Genomic DNA, 21,556 nt, shown 5'->3' with positions numbered 1-21,556 from the left:
TAGTCCAGCTATCCACAACACTTGGCTTTTCCATTTCCTTTTTCGTGACAGCCCCTGCAATTGGACTTCGGAATGTGTCCAAAATAGAACGAAAATCTTGAGGCCACTTTGCTTTAGTCCAAGAAGCAACCCTTATTTTGCACATATCAAAGACTTGGTCAGCATCCCCAATTGATCCCCTAAAATCCATTTCGTTCCTATGCAGCCATAAGGACCATGAGATGGCATAAAAAGTTTATCAACTATTTAATTTGCCTTTCATGTCAAAGAGCTTGGATCTACCGACGAGCAAACTGAGATAGGGTCAGAAACAGGTTCAGACTGGAATAAAAGATTATGAAAGACTCATCAACTTAATTATTTTTAAAACCAATTTCTGTATTCCAAATTTTAAGCTTTTTGATCTGAATATGACTGGTTAGGAAGACGTAGTAGCCTCTAGTCTTGCAAACACTGGGCCATATCGTCAACTACTCATGAACCACCATTTTTTTACCTCAACGCCCATTAAGAGTTAAGGACATTGAACTCATTGATGATATAATCAATGAATACAGGCACCATTTTTGCATTAATGTTTTTCAGACACCATTGTCAGACATGATAAAAACACGTCCTTGGCAAAGTACCTACAATGTGCCCGTTAGGTCTCGACAAGCAGCTGAGGTTAAATTATGGTGGTTAAATTCATGATGACTTTTAAGTGTTCTTTGCATTCAATTGCTTTGACCGACTGCCAGAACTAGTATAATTCCTTGTCAAAAAATCTACAACGTATTTCCTTTTCCTTTCATTTGGCTGCCTAGTATTGCTAGAGCTTGCTGCAGGGGACTAGAATAGTAGAATGCTCCTGAGATTGCTGGCATGAGCAGACGTGGCGTGATTCGAGTCAATCAGGTTCAGGTCTGGGCCTTCTGCTTCTTGTTTCGGGTCTAATTTTGGGCCTAAGCCCCTGCAACAAGGCAACACCACACCCCGCCCCGCCCCACCGTTTAACTTAGGAAAAGAAATAAAGAAAACAATTTTGCCCAAGAGTGTCACGCGGCTAGAACTTAGGACGCAATCAGGCATAAGCTGGAGAAGGTTAATTGGCATAAGGTTATATAGTGTAAGTAACATATTCATACGCAGGCCATCATTATCATTGCTTGGATGGTTATTCTTGACAGGCTTCCTACTATGCAAAGAATCAGCTCATCGAGTGATTTACTCTGTTAACACAAACTGTGATGACCAGACCAGGGATCAGTTATTCAGCTCTTGTGCCATCACTAAGCTCTAAGCAGATTTGGGAGCCAATTCTTCAACTATGTGGTATTCGTAGGCAAATTGGAGATTGGTCCAGGGAAGGCAGTTGGGTGCAGTAGAGGCTCAAAGGTTGTTAGATTGAAGCTTCAAGGCTTGCAGCAGATTGCCAGGGATGGTATCAACAGGATGCTTATATTAAAAAAATAGTAATAATAAAACAGGGAGATATGCTTGTTTAGTGACTGCTATTTCTAGTTGTAATTACTGATGTTATCAAACTGTTGTGCTGCTGTGAGCAGCTTATTACTATTGTATCAACAGTAGGCTTCCGTACTTGTTTCGGAAGAATACAAAATTGATTTAAAGATTAAATTGTGTAATTTAACTTTACGTATACATTTTAAATATAAGCGATATTGCTATGTACCTAACTTTTGAATTTGGGACTGATTGACCCAGTAATGTGGACATTATCAAGTTGAACTCGTATTATTCACTAGTTTGTTTTAGAAATTTGTTACTCACTAGTTCAACTTGGGGATTTTATATTTAAGTTTTAACTCACTAGTTCAACGTTTTAGTATTTAAGTCTGTAAAAAATTTTAGTTTTAACTCATTAATTAAACAGGTGATAACATTTGACAGTGGAGTGCATCTGATATCGATCCTTTATGCATACATGATACATTTAAAACCTTTTGTCATTTCTGTAGATCCATGATAGTTTTGTACCAAATATGATTGGTATAATATAAAGTATGAAAACCAATATAAGGCTTAAGTATTTACCTGAAAAACAAGATGCTTTCCGCACTGTCAAAAAGCCAGCAATCAAGAAACACTTGTTAAAATCGTAGTCGGCGACTCAGACTAACTCTCTAAAGAACTACATATTCACTATAATGCAATTTATTTATTTATCATAAAGTGAACGGAATCTGAGGATTAGCTCTGCTTTATTCTCCACGTGTGACTTACCAATCATTTTTGCTTTGCTTCCCAGAAAATGCTTGTCAACGACTTCACATACAACGAATACCCTTTGCCCGTTAGCCCCCAAGAATACGTAATCCACAGAAAGGGTCCTTGCCTTTCAGTGGAATCAAAAGCCTATTTCCCTGCACTTTCTCACTCTTAATCTCCTTTCAGCTTAACCTTTACAAGCCAAGGAACAGAAAGCAGAGCTTCCAAAACTTGTAACTTTGCAAATTCTACAAGAAATGGATAGTCTTCCGCTTGGAGAAGAAGTGATACAGAAAGCATGTTCAATTGCCATGGAAGCGCACAATTACCCTGAAGCACCATGCCGTGTAGAAAACTCTCCCAGCTCATCGGATGTTTTCTTCACCTTCCCTGGATCTTGGTCTGTGGCCGATTGGTTTACTCGACTACCTTTTGGGGAAACCAAGGTTGATCCGTCCAAGTTGCTGTCTCCCAAAGGCAAAGATAAAGTTGCTACATCTCTTCGAAGTATTGGCCGTGATGAACTTGCAACTGTTAATGAAGGGTTTTGGAAAAGATTAGAGATGATCTTGGCCAATCCTTCGCTTCAAAGTGAGGTACCAATTGCCATTGACTTGATATTTCTGTAGACATTTTTCACTTTGAATTTATATAGTATTTCTGGCTTCACTTCTCTGCTTCAATGCAACTTGATTACTTTGTTTTTCCAGTTTGGTATTAATTTTTCTGAGATTGTAGGATAGACTCAATTTACTAACTTTTCTAGTTGATCTTACATGATAATGGTGTAAAATTTTGTAAAAATGAGGAGAAAAAAGGAATATCCATGGCTTGATAGATGTATACAAATTTGGATGTTTCTCAGGTAGAAAAAGCTATTGCAGACAAGAAGCAGATAGTTTTCACTGGGCATTCTTCTGCTGGTGCTGTTGCTATTCTAGCAACAGTTTGGTTCTTGGAGAATTACATAAAACCTGAGATAACTCGGATGTCACCTCTGTGTGTAACTTTTGGATCCCCCCTTGTGGCCGATTTCATCTTTAACCATGCTCTTAGACGAGAAAATTGGTCACACTGCTTCATACATTTTGTGATGAGATATGATATTGTCCCTCGGATTTTGCTTGCCCCTTTGTCTTCCATGGAACGAGAGCTAGAGCAGATTCTTTATCTGTTAAACCCAAAGCCATTGTTTCCAAGTCAGGGATCTACTAGAGTAGCATCCCAGTTCTACCAAACTGTGATGAGAAATGCATCAGCTCTTACGAGCCATGCTGCCTGTCAACTAATGGGAAACGCAAATCCTATATTGGAAACAGTAGCAAGCTTTATTGAGCTAAGCCCTTACAGACCCTGCGGAACTTTTGTCTTCTGCACTGGAAATGGGAAGCTGGTTGTTGTAAGAAACGCGGATGCTGTTCTGCAACTACTGTTCTACTCTACTCAGTTGTGCAGCGAGAATGAACTTGAGGAGGTTGCAGAGAGAAGCCTCAACAGCCACTTCGATTATCAAAGTGAGCTTCGAGAAAGATTAAAAATGCAAAATGTTGTTCACTTAGATCATTTGGACGGGCTTCCCCTCTCCTCGAATGGCGCAGCTGCTGAGAATATAGCAACAAGCATGGCCTTAAATGAACTTGGCCTGGTAAGTTCCACTTGTTCGCCTTGTCAACAATTTGTAACATTATCTGATATCCAGTGTCTTGGAATTGCAGAGCACTAGAGCCAGGTTGTGCCTTCGGGCTGCAGGAGAGCAGGAGAAGCAAAAACTAAGTAACCAGCAAAGAATGGATAGGAAGAAGGCAGACATTGAAGCAGGACTTGCAATGCTAGAAGACTACAAGAGCAAATGTGCAGTTTGCCAGGTGGGGTATTATGATGCCTTCAGGAGTTCAAAAGACGAAGACGATTTCAAAGCAAATGTAAAAAGGCTGGAACTAACAGGAATATGGGATGAGATAGTTGAAATGCTGAACAGGTATGAACTCCCTGAAGGATTTGAAAGCCGGAAAGAGTGGGTAGAGCTCTCAACCAGGTACCGTCGTATTGTGGAGCCTTTGGATGTTGCCAACTACTATCGACATGCAAAGAACGAAGACACGGGGCCTTACATGGATAAGGGCAGGCCAAGACGCTACAAATACACCCAAAGATGGCGTGAGCATGCCTTGAGAATGCCTGTTGGATCGAGTGCAGAATCCAGTTTCTGGGCAGAGGTAGAGGAGCTGCAGCTCCATAGAAGAACCCGCCCGGGAGCATTTGAAGAGATCAGGGAAACAATTTTGAACCTTGAAAGAAAATTGAAGGAATGGATTGACGGTGAACACATAAGCAGAGACGTGTTTTTGGAAGGCTCCAGCTTTACCAAATTGTGGAAATCACTCCCTCAACAGCATAAATCAGTCTCTTGTCTCCAGGGGCAAATCAACAGCTAAGCTGTGACTCTCAGAGAGAATGATGTATTTCAGTTTCAATTCATTCTCATGTATTCAGTTTTGATTTTTGTTTCAAGCGTACTAAGAACAACTGGGTTTCATTTTGATGTTACTATGGAAAAACCCGGATTTATCGAATCTAATCGGTTTTGACTTGCCTAAGATTATAATTCGTCCAAATAAAAATCATCACAAACTTAAAACCATCAAGTTAATTTGGTTCAATTTTAATTATAATCACTTTTAATTCTGGCTTTCACGTCAAGGAAAGAAAGAAGAACAGAGGTCGAAAAGGGTTCCATTAGTTCCTCCACCATTTCCTTCGTTTGATGAGAGGAAAATACCTAAAGGAAAGGAAATGATCCAATCCAATTCTCTCAAACTCCTTTTCAATTTAAATTACGTAATCAGCGTATCTATAATTTCACACCAAAAACTCCTTTCTTTCGTTTCAATGGAAGCAAAAAAACAAATTTCCTTCCCTTCCTACCAAACACATATCAATACTACCGTCATTCACACAAAGTTCACAAACACCCCACCCCCATCAAATAAAGCAATGAAACTTTTAGGATTTTTCGTCTAAGCATAAGCCACACAGAAAGGCATGTTAAATATCAATTCAGTAACATCCACGCATGTTGAATAATATAAAACTTCATTCATCGTAAATCATCTTGTTCTTTTGAAATGGCTGGAGCCATCACTTGTACCATAGCTGCTCATCCCCATTTTTCATACCTAAGTTTCCACAACCTTATCTCAAACATATAATTTCCTACTAAATATCAGCAATTGACTGCATAATACGTCGGCATTACCAGGATGTTACTGTTTAATCTTCTCTGCATTTTTATTCCTTTCTCCACGTCAACTAGAGCTCACTTCATAATACCTGTGACGCCCCCTTCATACCATCTCCGTGGGATGAAGGGTAAACATTTGTCCTTGTTGAACTATGAGCGGTGAAGTCCTAGATGATCCCATCCAGTGGACCATTCTTATTCGTCAGTTGACTTACATAGTAAATGCTGTTAAAAAAATAACTTACACAGTAAATGAGCATAATTACGGACGAGCAGCACCTTTGAAAGACACAAGCAATACTCTTCCCGCCTACTGCTGCTCCTGGTAACATCTGCCAAGATCATCGACACTGATAACCTAAAAATAAATTTCAAACTTCATAAAACAAAAAAAGAGTCTGTCTCCAATCTATATTTGCAGGGGAATAGAATTACATTAACAGAAAGGGCAAAGCAAAGCACGAGGAACACCAATAGACCATTGCACCTGCCAGGAGATACAATGATCAGCTGTCACCTGCTCTCTATTTTCTCATCTCTCCGACTTTTATACTCTTTCCATTGACCTTTGGAGCAAGCCCCAACACTAGGGTACTGTTTGATGTTCACATAAGGGGTTGAAATTAGAAATTTCAGGATCTTTCCCGAATTTTTAGTGCATTTAAACACAAGTGACTGCTTAACAATTTTCTGCAAAAAATATTTAAAAATGCACAGACCATATTACCTCCTTATATTAATCAAGTTCCTTTCTGGCATATTTTATTATCATCTAAAATATAACTTTTTTTTTTCTTTGTAAAGAATATAGTTTAAAATAGAATGCCATCACCACTTGTTATTTATTACATTTTCACTAAGTTCAGTTTCTACAGATTTACACCAGGTTTAAAGGAAATAGAATTGGTAGTTAGATTCTTACAAAGATGGGGTGATTTTTACCTGGAAGATGGCTTTGCAAAGGAAGAAGCTGTTGGAAACACTAAACTTTCAGAAAGGCACAAATTTAACTCCGATAAGTGCAATTAGACAGTCCTTAACTTTTATCTAACAATACCCTATTGTTATATAACAACCACTAATATAAAAGGTAAAAAACAATGCAATGAATAAATAAGAGTACTCACTTTCAACTTCAGGAGTCTACTTCCTCTCCACAAGCCAAAGACTTTACAAACATGAACATATCATCATCATCAATAAATCAACTCCAGAAATCAATACTATGACAAGAGTATTTGACACTCAAGCCCTAATTATACAATGAATCACTCAGAAGTACAGCCAATGACACAGAAAAGGTGCAAAAACATACCATTGTTACAAAAGCTTAGTAGTGTATGACGCAAAAGGCAAAGGGAATTATTACACAAATAACATTAGAAAACGTTCACATGTCTATGCACAAGCATTAGCAAACATGACAGCATAGACAAATCAATGTCTGAAAAATCATGTTCAACAAAGACGAACATAAGGCGGATGACAGTTACATTTTAGAAGGGGCAGGAGAAAGGGACATATCCCAAAAAGGACAAAAGAATCATAGGAAGGAGAATTGTTGCAGATATCTCAAATTTAGTCCATAGCCCATTGGTTTAAATTAGCCATTCAGTTACTTAGAGATACTATATGTAAAATTGGAAAAGATTGTCTTCATCTGTATTTGCCCTCTATACAGGTGCTACAGACTAATAAATTAGAATCTTCCAAAGATACTCATAACAAGCCGCCAATGGTTAACATTAAACCATCATTTACATTCTCATTTTAACCTTTGATTATTATCAAATAAGAGTTAAATATGCTTAAATCTCAGACCAAAATAAAATCCTTCACACAAGCCTCTGCGAAATACTCAAGAAATGAGGCTTAAAACTTCCATAAATGGTGTTACAGCTTAGACAGGCATTCAAATTATTTGAAAATTGTCAGCCAAATGCAACCAAAAAATATACTACAAATATAGGATTAACAATTAACCACGAATGTTATCCTTCATCCATTATCCATATTCACGTATCACTTCAAAAAACGAACAAAAGTCATCCCCATATTATGACAAAAAGAAGACACTGATCACAAAAAAGGACACAGGTTCGACAAATAAAAACATTCCAAATATGAAAAATACTCTCAATAAATCAGACCTAGTGCATTTACCATCCAGATAAGCCTTAGCATCACATATAAACAGCATATACCCCAGGCTTAGAAAGAAATCATAGCCATTATATATAATGGCAATTAAAACTCAAGGAATGCATTGTAATTGAAGGAAATGGCCAAACTATTCATTAGCACAAGTAGAAGAGTAATGCAACTACCATGAAAATCAATTGCTCATGACTACTTATTCCAAAAACCATAAGCAAATCAATACATAATTTTAATATGAAAAAAAAACAGAGACGCAAGTAACTTATTTGCAATATTCTTCATGTATTGAATTTCTATACCACCTTATCTATTCACATACCAAGATGAGTCCTCTACATCAGGTCATGCACCACACAGATAAGAACCAACTCAAAGAAACATAGCTCAAATTCCTGGGTGCCAAAAGAGATAATACTATGCTCACATCTAAATCTATTAAACTCAAGAGTCTAAGACTAACAAAACGCAATGAAAGCGTAAAAAAGAAAAGAGTGACTCAACATACATAATTCACGAAAATAGAGACAGCTCCTAAGACCTTGCAATCATGCTACAAGATCGAGCCAACCTAAATGTCATGCTGCCTCCTTGAATACTAGCTTCAGCCTCCATAGGATCATGCTCATATGCCTTCCTGCAACCAGGACAACGCCCATCATCCTCAAGAATCCTCTTGTGGCAGAAAAGACAGAGCCGGAACCCACATAAACAGGGCAAAAAACTTGAGTCCGTGAAATCCAAATCCTCACAGCATATGGGACATGATGATGGTGGCGAAAAGGCACTGCTACGCACCCATGACACCCCTCCCTGACCAAAATGCCTGTCCGTAGCTGGAAAACTTCGCTGCTTAGACAAATTAGGAAGAGTCAGTGGACGAAAAGCATCATCAACCCTCCATGCCCTGCTAGTCCCTGTAGCCATCTGCACCGTTCTCTGACACTCAGGCTTTGAGTTCCTCAAATCTGATCGCGCCCCATTGAAACCTAGCTGGGGATTTGGTTCATGCTCAGGAGTCGATCCAGAACAAAGGTTTTCCCTATTATTCTCGTTCCGCTCCATTTCTTGCTTGTCATCATCAGCAGCCAATGCATCAGCAACGGCCTCCCAATCATCCAAACATCCATCATCCCCTTCTTCTTCCGTGATGCTGCCGGAACAGCACCCGCCACTGCTCGTGCTACCGCTGCTGCTATTGGTGAAACTTGTTCCGGACCCCATTCCTCCCAACAGGAGGCTGCTCGTGGGGCTATTTGAAGGCAAAGACTCCGAATCGCTCTCGTGTTGGACCGATCCATTTTCTCCTCCTCCGTTTGCTTCACCTCTTCTCCTCATCTCTAAATTCTCCAACGAACTGTCCCTTTCACCTCGCGGCGTTCGCTTCGAATCGCCTCCGTTCGTTCCCGCCTTGCAACAAACCTTGTTCTTTACCGCACCTAACCGAAATAAAAATTAAAAAAATAACAACAAACAAAAAAACCCTAATTCAAAACTAAGGAAGACAAATCATTTATTAATATACTTTGCGAAAGCCATTGCTCGCGGCGAGCATCCAGTTTGCACTGCTTCAATTTCGCAGACCTCTGAAATTCCCGCAAAAAAATTAAACAAAAACATCAATAAAACAAAGGAAAATATGAACTAAAAATTCAAAAATCAAAAAGGATAAGAAAAATGGAAAAAATTCGTACTCTCTTCTTTCTGGAGAAATCTTTGCCGTTATGAACTGAAGTGGAAGAAGCGTTGTTGATCGAATCAGAATCCATAGCTCCCAATAAGAAAAGAGAGATTTCTTTCGAAACAATTGGGAGATTAAGAAAACCCTAATTTGGTGGTTTTTTTTTTCGAGTTTTGATTGAGTTTTCTTCGTTTTTTTGAGAGAGAGAAAGGAAACCAGAAAATGGATAACGGAAACTCCTCTGCTCCGCTCACCCTTTCGATTCTACTTGACTCTTCTTGGGTAGCCTCTTGTTTATATAGCATCCATGTGACAAACATACCCCTGACTTTCAACTCCATTTACGGGTAACTCATGGAAAGTGAACCGACTTTTGATGGATAAATAAGGGGTATTTATGAGAAAGGCCACGAGGTTGGAATGGAAAGTGAACCAAAAACGGCGTCGGTTTTAAGTGGTTTGTGTAAAACGATAGTATATGTGTTGGTTTGTGTTTGAGTGCCAAGGTGAAGTCACCAATAAATTTGTGAATATGCTGATTTTTCTTTTTACTTTTGACTTTTCGGGTTGTAGTATTTATTAAGGGTTTCATAAATTAATTAGGATAATTAATGCTTTTTGTATTATCTGTAAAAAAAAAAAAATAGGTAGTATACTAAATGCCATAGAGTTTCTTCTTACCTCAATCATCTAATTGGTTTTTTTCTCTTTTTTAAGTAGTAAAGTTTTATTTTTCTTTGGTGTAAACTATAAACTATATCAAAGTTGAACTTTTCTTTAATCTTTTTCTTGAAGTTTAGATGGTGAACAATTTACGGCTGTTAATGCAAACCTTATAATCGGGTATCTTGTAATAGGTTAGTAAGATTAAAATACTTTATAATTGAGTTTGGTTAAAATTTGAATAGTAAAAAATTTTGGGATTGCAACCCTTTAACACTGTATCTAACCCAATAGATAAGGACAGGTATCATATATTTGAGTTTGAGATGGGTTCATGTTGTAAGTTTATTATCCATTTCGGGTTTAGATAGGGTACATGTATCCCCCTTGGATACCCGAACTCGATTATTCATGTTTATTATGGATGCTTATTTATTTGTTTTTGATTATTTAAGTTGTTAGTTTGAGATATTTGTCAAATAATTAATTGTTTAAATTTTAATTTTAATGTTTGTTTGTTTTCATAAATGTAGTTAATAGTGAATTGTATGGATGTAAATTATGAAATATAATAATTATTTTATACTGGTTTGGGTAATTGGGTACGTTAATAATTTGCTTTATACAATAAGATATTTTAATGGGTCCAAGTAGTTAAAAGGATGGTGGGTAGGGTATTAGGGTTCAAGTTTGGAGTAGGAAATTTCAAAAATATTTAAGTAACTGCAAGTTTGTGTATCCTACTTATTAATCAAGTTCAAATTAAGGTATCTCAAAATTACCAAAAACCTTGCTTGTTGATAACTTTAGTAAAAATACATTCATGTAGGATTCAAGTAGTAGTCTTAAGGTACCTATGTCACAGCCTAAATTTTTGGGCTATGACCGGTGCATGGGCCCAATGGGCATAGCCCACTAAGCTCAAGCAAGCCTATTTATGTGACTCCATTCATCGATTTCATCTTTCGTTCTTACAACCGTATTTCATAATTCTTATCAACAAGTATTTCAATACTTTTCCATCGAAACCATATGTTCACATTTATGATTCAAAATAATGTCATTCGTGCCATCTTGTAGTGGCAACAGTAATCAACATAAACATTTATTACTTAAGATATATATATCTTAACAATTTACATCAAGGTACATATGTTTAACGAAAAGGACTTTAGACTTCCAGCGGAGTGACTATAGTGAAGGTGAAGCTACTAAGATGCCATAATACGTACCAAGAAGACGAGCATATGTGTGAGACTCAAACTAGGTTCCAACTGCCTCCAAATCTGAAAACATGAATTTTAAAAACGTGAGTATAAAGCTCAGTGAACGAACATAAAAAAGGGAACAAGCAATCAATAGGAAGAATTTGGAAATCATGATACACTTGTTTTGAAAACAATGCAATTTAGTTTAATTTCTTTCTTAAACCCCCTTGTTTTGGACATTGATAAGTGGACTCTTAGTATTGCAAAGACCCATGCTCAATCATAAGATAAAGGAGTGAAGAAAATTGTATCAGAACCTGAGCAAGGTAGCAACGTGACAGCATGTTTCTCGCTGCAGCAAAAGGCATTCTCGGTTTGCATGCAGTTCAGTTTTTCAAGCATATCTTTCACTACATGGGTCCAATTGACATGCTTGTTGGGTCATTAGAAAGCTAAAAGGCAAGGCTACGACTTTAGTGTCTACCACTTTGCCCAATTCTGATCGAAAGGTGGTCAAAATCACTGTCAAAGTGACAACACTGCACCACCACCGAGAGTTTATGATAGCAGCGAGAATCCATTTCGCTACAATCAAATTCCTTGTTGCAATGAACACCAATTTGACAATACTTAGCAACTTTCAAAATTCAACATGCAAGATTCACATATGCAAAACCATATACCATACTCATGAACTTTGATTTCATAAACATAAATGTATATATATAAATACATAGATAACACCAATATCAACATAATCACACCCGGTTCATGTACATCCCCCCACATGGTGCACATAGTCGGCGTCATCATGTGCATCCCCCCACATCGTGCACAATCAGTGCCATCGTGTACATCCCCCCACATCGTGCACACGGGCACTATCTCATCCATCTCCCACACCGCCATCATCACCGACATGTGCATCCCCCTACATCGTGCACACATACGATTATAGTCATCATACATAATATCAACTATCATGCACAACATATATATATATCTCATCATAATGAAATGGTGCATGAATTAATAACAACCACATATCACAACATAAAACCATTTAGCAAAAGTTTGTTCCCAAAGCACTTGTTTTAAGATAAAGTTGTATAAAATCATTCAAATATTTTGTACAAAACAGTCACATTTCCAAAATAATTTTGAAATGCAGTTCACTCACCTGACAAAACTAGCACCAACAAGGTCCTAATCCAAGTAGTCCCGAAATACCATTAAAACCTATATTTATCAATAAATCATAACAACCTCAATTAAGTTGTAAATTAAATCTAATAATTCTAATGAATTTACAATAGGCAATCTACTCTCTAACCTAACATTTAACCTAAGTTTCTAGTCTAATTCACAAACCCATTTGGCCAACTACTCCAATTTAATTTTCGTTACTTAGATGAGCTTAGAGGCATGAAGATCAACCAAAAACTTAATTTTTTCAAGAAAAATAATTTGAAGAAATTAAAGAATAAATCTGAAAATATAACCATAAATTCAAAAATTCCAAAAGTTGGAAATATATACCTTTTAACCTTGAAAATGAAGATTTGAAGCCAAAAATCCTAGTGTTGTTGAAAGTAAAGTGGAAATAGAAAATATAAGAAACAAGGAGAGATTTTTCTCTATCTCTCCTAGGGTTTAGATGTGCTGAAAATTGGGGTTAGAAGCTGCAAATTCAGTGCCTAAGAAGTTAGGAGAATGAAGGATTAGGAAAAGAAAAGAAATAAAAAGAAAACAAGGAAAAATCACATGAAAAATTTGATTTTCATGGAGGTGGAATGAAAAATGGCATTGGATGGGTGAGGAAAAAGAAAAAGTTGCTGGAAGCTTGAAGAATCTGTTGAAAATTTGAAAAAGTTGCTAGAAACTTGGATATTTATGCCTTATATTTATCCATTTTCTCACGTAATTACCAAAATACCAGTAACAAGGTCATTTTGTCTTCTTCCTATTCTTTGTGCAATCTTTTAACTTTTTAAACAATGATACAAAATCCATAATAGTCTAGAAATACTCGAGTTCATGAACACGTAAAAATTTAGACCCGAGATGTAAAATGACCATTTTGCCCCTACCATGAAAATTATCATTATTTTTAATTTTCTCATTTATTTACCATCATAAACATCATTTATTCATTCCTTAGGCTTATTTAGACCTTAATAGCATAAAAAACTCACTCGTAGGAGCCTACCATGAGAAATTATGAAGTTACCCCTAGTTCGTATTATCGCGTCTACTTCTAGTTACGTGTTTATAGAGGTCGAGATTTCACAGGTTCACTTTTGAATTACCCTTTTAACTCAGTAATCAACCTTAATTGGCATCCGTAAACTTTATTAGCCACCGTATCAAAATATAGGGTACTACAACCTATTACCTAAATCTGATTATAATTAATAACCTTTAATATTAAATTTTAATTTTTTATAATTGAATGTAATACTTGCTAAACTTCATTAATTGATCTATGATTTTAAAATTTAATTTACTTTTTTATGAACTGAATTTAATTTTCATTAAAAATATACAAAAAAATTGATTTTAAATTAATTATTTAATGGATATAAGTATTTAACAAATAATGTTTAGCATATTTGGATACGGATTCAGATAGTTATTTAAAAATTTAATCGAGAATTTATAAAATTTAAATATCTTATCAAATAATAAGATTCGAGTTAGATACTTAAAAATTAATGATACTTTACCTATTGATATTCTTAAGTTAATATATTCTGCTAGGTGTCTATATTAATATAATATAATTAAATGATATCATTAAATATTTTACAATTTTAAAAAAATATTATTATGCTAGGCATTCTATAATTAATATAGTATTATTAAATAATATCACACAAATTTTTACAATGTTTTGTTTTTTCAAGAAACGAATTAGGATATTTCTATTTTCATAATAGACCGAAGGATTATATAAATAGACAAAGATCATTTATGTTCTGCAACCCAATCATCATAACAAATGGGAGTTTATAGACATTTATTAAGATTAGTTAAATTGTTAATTTTTTTTAAAAAATGTTTTTATTTAATGTATTATTAAGAAGTTTAATATAGTACTTAATTTTTTTTATAAGTATCACTTTAACAAGTGTTTATAAGTGGATCTAGAATTTTCGTTAAGTGGGGACAAATATAGCATAAATATTTACTCATAAACTTTGTTTATTTTTGAAAAAAAAAAATAATAATAAATAACAAAGCATTGGAATAAATTGTTAGTAAATAATGTTAAAAAAATTTTAAGCTAATAACTTTCAACACTTACCAACCAGAAATAAAATTGATATAATATTAAAAAAATTCTCTAAATTATTTAAAAAAATTCAAATAAACTGTAATTTTATGTTATTTTCAATTAAATTCCTGAATTTTTATTTTGGATAAAATAAATTCTAATGACTAATAATGTTGGGTTGGTTTATCATTACTAAAAGATATCACTAATAATTTTATGCATCTGTGCGTTAATATAAAGTTAATGTGTAATGAAAAATGTTACATAATATATCATTATGCCTTATGATCTATTATGATGTATAGAAAAATCTTTATAAATTAACATTTGATAAATTAATAACCTTGATTAAATAATATTTTTAACCAATTTTGATTGAGACCAAGTGGTAAATTAATAATTCATTAAATATATAAAATTAATACATTAGAAAAAACATATAAGTCCTCATTGATTCATAAATTAATAAGTCTTTATACATCAAAATTATATATGTACATGACTCAATTAGAAAATCTTTGTAAAATGTTACTTCAATGTTATTTGTTTATTCTTGAAATTGATGTCTTCTTCGACCTTATCTCTAATTTTTCTTAGAGCATTAGGAAACTCTGGTATAGTGTTCTCGTATTGCAGTAAAAAGTTATGCAATGTCTTTATGCTTTGAGTGTATTTTTGAGAGGCATATTCAAATATAAAACTATGATCTTCATATTCATCTTCTTTATCATTTCTCATGACAGTTTCAATAATTTACTCGTTACGCATAATAATAATTTGTAACTAAGTAAGTAGGTAATATTTGTATAATCATAATACACAATATATATATTAAGCCCAATATTAAAAAAAAATCTTGATAAATTAATTTTTTATTAAATAATACATAAATTAATATATTATTAATTTATTGATTAAATAATATCTTAATTAATTAATAAACTTTTATGATTTTGATATCACGTGATAGAATGATAAGTGATATTTTGATTAAATTAATTATTAATTTTAAAAATTTATTTAATTTAAAATAAAAATATAAGAATTTATTTGAATAAAAATTAAATATAATAAAAAGATTTATTTAAAATTTGTTGAAACATTATCAAAATTTGTTCAACAACTCCTCGTGCTCACGAACAAAAACAAACACACTGATGCCGTTACCAATTTACCATATATATCGTAAAAAAAAACTCAATGACATATAAATTTACGAAAAAAAGAAGCATATAACAAACTAATTTTATATTATAATACATAATTAATGATTTTTATAGTTGAATTGTAGAATTAATTTTTGTTTTTTTTAAATAATTAATTTATTTTTCATTTTTGCGCTATTAAGCAAAGAATCCTCCCTTGTCTCTTCCATATGTAACAAACAAAATTTTCAAAACCCAAAGGACAAAGGTAAGGAAGAAAATGCAGAGGCTTCTTTTTCTGAAGCAAGCCTCATCAAGCTTCTCCAAAGCACTGACGAAAACATCTTCCTTGTCTTCACTTCTCCATTCTTTTCCTTACAAAACCTTCTCTTCCATTGCTAAACCAACCGTCGACAACCAGTTTCTGAACTCTTCATTTTCACACCCATTTCACCACCATTCTTTTCCATGGCGATCACAGCTAAGTCTTACAGGGGAAATTCGAGGGTTTCTCTCGTACCCAGTAGTTGCAAAGCGATTTTGGTTGAATTTCTCAAGTATCCATCTCAAAACTTCTGGCAAAAGTCTCCTGGGTTGCAGAGTTTGGTTTCTTAGACCGCAGATTCCCAGAGGAAGATTTGATTTTGGTCTTCAAACGAGTCGATGGTAATGTGTTTTTTTATTCTTTCAAATTCTTACCTATTTAATTATATAATAGTAGGAGACACTTAGGATCGCGTTCTATACCTCTATTACGAAATTTATGCTACATGCATTTTCGTGGTATATCTCCTTTAAATAATCTCGTAAGATCATTCAAACAACTGTTTTTGTTGTTTATCCTCGTTACTAAGAGCTAATTCTCAACTTGATTCCCTTCTAAAATTAGGATTCTGATCCATAAAAGTTAAGAGTTTTGCTCATTATTGTCTTTCAAGTAATTTTCTCATAGTCAGAAGAATACAGTTCTTTTCTACATGGATCACCTTTTTTGTTTTAAGAAAGAACTTACCAGTTATATGGTAAATTCATAAACAACATAAGGTTCTCATTGTGATAATGGGTTATTGCGAAAGCATAGACATGGTTGAACCAACTTGTTGTAGCATGACTGTGTTTATATGTTCTTATATGTCAATAATCTATCTTCTCTTTGGTTTGCAGGAGATTATGGTTCCAGCGATTGACAGCAAGTGACATGGTTTTGGGCTTGATTATAACTAATGTTGCTGTTTTTTTATTATGGCGGATTGCAGATAGAAAATTTATGATGAATAACTTCATGGTGAGTCCTTAGATAGCTTTTGACCTCCTTGTTAACATAAAATGTCCATGGTAGATTTTTCCTTCTAACTTCCTATTTCTTGCTAGATGTACTCAAGAGTAGAAAATCGAACATTTTTAGGGACGAAAATTGAAGAGATCCCTAATAGTAGTGTCATTGCTAATTTGCTATACAGTGCTTGTAATATATTAATCATATTAAAACAAGTACTTCTTTGTGGAATATATCCTTTTTATAAAAACTAGTATACATTGTCACATGCTCGTGAATACTTGTTTTTATTTACATTTAAATTACTCTTATATATAAAACACAAATGTTTCTAAAGTCTAAAGTTAATTGTCTAGAAATAAAAGACAATTATATATAGAAGACAATTAATGTTTCAATTATATATAGTTGGATTTTTTTTTGAAAATTATATATAATTGGAATTTTGCATATTAATTTATAAATTATTCAATACTATTAGAATTAATAAAAAGATTTTTTAATGAAAATCATTCAAATCAAGCAGAAATATAGTGAATAAATATGACTATTTTTGTCAATTAAAAGTTTTCCAACATCCATATTTTTATATATATTATAGATTATAGATTATATTTAAGCACATTTAGTGATAGCCTTAGGAATGTATTGAGAGCTCATATGGCTCAACTCACATATTCCTAGTAGTTTATCTTGTATTTGCTTTTTTCATTTTCTCCTCCTAACTTATTTGATGTTCTTTGAGCAGGTTTCATTGGACAATTTTAAAAGTGGACGCTTGCATACACTGATCACTTCAGCTTTCAGTCATATTGATATTGAGCATATTATCTCTAACATGATTGGACTTTATTTCTTTGGATCAAATGTATGATTATTGAAATCTTTTATTTGGCTACAGCTTCTTTTCTTACCACATGTCTTACAACTGCTTCTTTTGGACTGTTAATTTATGATTGCAACCTTGTATAGCTAGTTGAGAGAGAGCTCGGCATTGAAACTTTGCATGAGAAACAGCTATCATTTGATTTTTTTTTTCCTTCTTGTATAGAGATGTTGGAGAGTGAAATTATTATTATTATTATTTTTGGCCAAGAGTGAAATTATTTATTCAAGAACTTATAAGTTGACTGGAGATTTGAATCTATTCATAAAACCTGTTTATAGTTGCTAAATTCCAAGACTTCGTATTTTGCTCCACACTTTGTCACATTAATTTGTCCCTGACTATTTTTACGTCTAGTGTTGACTAATGAACGGACTTACTGTTTCTATTGCAATGGAGATTGTCTCTGAAATTCCTTTTGCATTTAACTTGTAAGAGAAAACTTATGTTAAAGAGAATACAATTCCTAAGTACCTAATAAGGTTTCCATCAGCTACCAACCTAATATTTATCATTTCGGATTAAGATGGAGATGTACAAATTGGGAAGTAAGAAAGCTAAATCATGCTTTTATCTTCAACATTGAATCTTACTAGTCATTGCATTTCCACATCTTTAACTAGTTTTTTCCGCTGATTTTTAAATACTTATTCAGTGTAATATTTTGTTAAATTTCATACTTTCAACTTTTTGAGATAAGCATAATGGTGTTCCTATGTTACTCTGGCTGCTTGGTGGATTTAATTACCGAAACAACTACTTCTTGCTACATTTTCCTTTTTGTGTCTGTGTATGCTTTATCTTCATTGCTTGTATTCCTTGTCCTTTTTTTCTCTTTTTCCTTGTTATTCCCCAGGAGCATTTATATTTTAATTGTTTCCCCTTTTTACTTTGCATTGGGCAGATTGGAAGAATCTTTGGACCTGAATATTTGCTGAAGTTGTATCTAGCTGGGGCAATTGGTGGTTCAGTGTTTTACTTGGTGCACCATGCATTTTTGGCATTATCATCAAAGGTACCATTTCGCTGCTAGAAATATCTGAATACCTATTCTGCCACTGTTAGTTACAGGAATGGTTTGTTGTCATATGGCAACAACAAACCCTAAACCTAATTGATTTGGGATACTTCACATTTCATTCTCCCTCATGTTTAGGCTCAATAATATAAACTAATGTGGGGCGACAAACAATGAATAATAACAAATGGGCAACAAACAATATAAGCTCTTTGCATTGATAGCATGTTAAACATCCCACCAAAAATCAATTAGCAATAGGTAGACATGTCCAACTTTTAAATAAGGCCACTACAAATACAAACTTAATCCATTTAAAGAACACCACACAATAGACTCTAATACATGGTTGTGTGCAGGTCTGAGATGAGAAGTCTGTTCTACATGTTACAAAAATAAAACCTTCTAATTTGTTAATTAGCGTACTTGCATGTTAATGCTTATGTAAATGTTCACCTAGAATGACAGAAAATTTCTTCATTTTCTGATGAATCATATATGAATGATTCAGTCGTTTCTCACTCTTAGCCATCTACCACAGGGACATGCCATGTGGATGATGGACCCTTCAAAGACGCCAGGATTGGTATGCTTTTAGCCTTCAGTGCATCAAGCTCTATTCATAAACTTTTTTTTTTTTTTGTCTTTTGTTTTGATGACTGTTACCAAAATAGTAATAGTATCCTTACTTGTTTTCTGCTTTTCTGTATCCGATGAACTACACAATTTTAAGGAATTTTCTCTGATATCCTGCATTTTTAAACTGTTTAAAATGGCATTTGACTTGGGTTTTGATAGTTTACGGTCACATTCTCTTCTAATTTGTTTGCCTGACTAGTCAGTCTTTTGCCATTCACCAAGGAATGTGATGAAAGGTTTTATTCTTTCCACCCACGCCCACACCCACACCCCCACCCCCAGCCCCAGCCTACCCCCTTTTTTTTTTTTCTTTTCAATCACAAGATCTTTGTCTTCCCCATAGCATGTTGCCATCAAAAGCAAAATCCCGAATTTCTTCTGGAGAATCTCGTAATTGTTCCAGAGCAACTAGAAAGAGATTCTTTAACCAGAAAGAATTCAGTTCAGATGTACAGTACTTATCCAGAAGTTTTCGCAACTCAATCATGTACCCCCTTAATACAAGTTTCCCCCTTTTATATGTTATATGTTGGCCAATACTTTAAAATATCTATTCTCTGTGTGGATTGCCTAGGATGGTGTTTTGAAAAGTTCTTCTTGTTTGTTCCAAATGGAGAGCACAAGCAGTGAGAAACTTATATTTAAATCTGTTTAACTGTGCTCTGCTTGTGTCATTTAGGGGGCAAGTGGGGCTGTTAATGCTATTATGCTGCTTGATATATTTCTCAATCCAAAAGCTACTCTTTATTTTGATTTCATCATACCAGTTCCTGCCATGTTACTGGTAAGCATGCTTCTAGTTGATGCTTACAAAGAAATGACTTCGTAGGTTCACAAATCCTTACTAAATTGTTTATATATAATTTTCTTTACAGGGCATCTTTTTAATTGGGAAAGATGTATTGAGGATAATAGAGGTATATTGCTCATCTTTGAGCAGCTATTTTCTATTTACATTGCATTTGAACATGATCTTACATTGATCAGTTCTGAGGCATGGTTCTGGAGGAAAATATATACATATTTGCAAATTCTTTCACATCAACAAAGATTTTACTTCATACAAAAGACATTCTCAAGGGGAAAGAGAAGATAATAAGAAAGGAAAAGGATTATCATCTGCCCATACTAATTTAGATGATATACACGGTCACTGAACATAACTTTACTAATTTTTGAACAGTTTATGGCCTTTAATGCGCTATTTCATAAATTTGAGGGGCACCCATTATTATCTATGCTGGCCTATCAGTAGCTTCAGCTGGATTGGTCCAGCAAGATGTTCCGACTGCATCTTGTGGCAGATAGATCTGTGGACACAACAGCACCAGCTTCCCTCACTTGCAACTAGGCATAAAGGTTTTTAGGACTCCTCCAGATGCTTTTCAAGAACTGCTGCTTAAAGACCTGATTTATATCATGTGGCCTGGAACCATTAGATTGAATTTTGTTGGTGACAACCATCTCTATGACTTTATCTGGGTTACTAGATGTGATTTTTAGACCCTTTATGTATTTATCATTGACAGTTGCCCTCATATTGAGCTACCTCACTTTTACCTTGAATTCATCTTGGACTTGAAAGAGTGTTCTCCCAATGCAACCATAACTGGTGTCATTAACTGTGAAATATTAGCTCCCAATATCACTGAATTAAGGTCTCATATCACCTAACCCACTAATATTTTCTTTTTGTGTTCTAGGGAAATAGCCATATTTCAGGATCAGCTCACTTGGGAGGTGCTGCAGTTGCGGCTATAGCATGGGCTCGACTTAGAAGGGGGCGCTTCTAAATTGAATAGGGACCTGCGAACTACCAATTGCTGATTTTGTTAAATAATTGTGATATTTGTTGCTAGCTACCAATTGCTGAATTTGTTAACTGCTCGTGATAAGCGCTCCAGCATGATTATCTCATTTCTTGTACGAGCTCAAGCATCTTTTGTAGGCCACATGCTCAATCTAGTTGCTTGTCTCTATGTTATAATGGGATGTTGGCTGTTAATGCATAATTCAATTGAATTTTCTTCATCTAGTTTCCTGCGACATAGTGGTGGTGGAAAAAAGAGACTTGTATTTACTTGCAGTGAGACGATGTTGCTTGTGATTGCTGGGTCCATAAAGTTATCATGCGAAATGATTTTATTGTCTTTA

At 34.4% G+C, this 21,556-nt stretch overlaps 3 protein-coding genes across 6 annotated transcripts; 2 read left to right on the top strand and 1 right to left on the bottom strand.

The window, feature by feature from the left end:
* The first annotated feature begins 2,223 nt into the window (after positions 1-2,223).
* Positions 2,224-4,808, top strand: LOC18603813 (protein EDS1L-like). Its single transcript, XM_018116644.2, has 3 exons — positions 2,224-2,807; positions 3,077-3,856; positions 3,927-4,808. Exons 1-3 carry the CDS (start codon positions 2,469-2,471, stop codon positions 4,644-4,646), a joined length of 1,839 nt encoding a protein of 612 aa, XP_017972133.2. The 5' UTR covers positions 2,224-2,468; the 3' UTR covers positions 4,647-4,808.
* A 3,066-nt stretch (positions 4,809-7,874) lies between these two features.
* Positions 7,875-9,555, bottom strand: LOC18603811 (RING/U-box superfamily protein). Its single transcript, XM_007036006.3, has 3 exons — positions 9,304-9,555; positions 9,135-9,195; positions 7,875-9,048 (listed from the first exon to the last, which is right to left on the bottom strand). The coding sequence occupies exons 1-3, from the start codon at positions 9,376-9,378 to the stop codon at positions 8,144-8,146; spliced, it is 1,041 nt and encodes a 346-aa protein (XP_007036068.3). The 5' UTR covers positions 9,379-9,555; the 3' UTR covers positions 7,875-8,143.
* A 6,248-nt stretch (positions 9,556-15,803) lies between these two features.
* On the top strand, positions 15,804-21,556 carry RBL12 (RHOMBOID-like protein 12). Of its 4 annotated transcripts, XR_001926863.2 has the most exons (9): positions 15,804-16,249; positions 16,748-16,868; positions 17,608-17,727; positions 18,650-18,760; positions 19,305-19,349; positions 20,082-20,186; positions 20,278-20,319; positions 20,586-20,761; positions 21,106-21,556. XR_001926863.2 is itself a non-coding variant. In XM_007036004.3 (8 exons), the coding sequence occupies exons 1-8, from the start codon at positions 15,864-15,866 to the stop codon at positions 21,193-21,195; spliced, it is 1,020 nt and encodes a 339-aa protein (XP_007036066.1). In that variant the 5' UTR covers positions 15,805-15,863; the 3' UTR covers positions 21,196-21,556. The 4 variants fall into 4 exon arrangements, 3 of the variants coding, with proteins under 3 accessions (XP_007036066.1, XP_007036067.1, XP_017972138.1); XM_007036004.3 differs by lacking the exon at positions 20,586-20,761 and having other exon boundaries at positions 15,805-16,249; XM_007036005.3 differs by lacking the exons at positions 17,608-17,727; positions 20,586-20,761 and having other exon boundaries at positions 15,805-16,249.

The sequence above is a fragment of the Theobroma cacao genome, chromosome 3, assembly GCF_053813885.1.
Source record: "Theobroma cacao isolate CCN51 chromosome 3, ASM5381388v1, whole genome shotgun sequence".
In the NCBI taxonomy this organism is placed as follows: Eukaryota; Viridiplantae; Streptophyta; class Magnoliopsida; order Malvales; family Malvaceae; genus Theobroma; species Theobroma cacao.
This window is presented reverse-complemented; position numbering and strand designations above follow the sequence as displayed.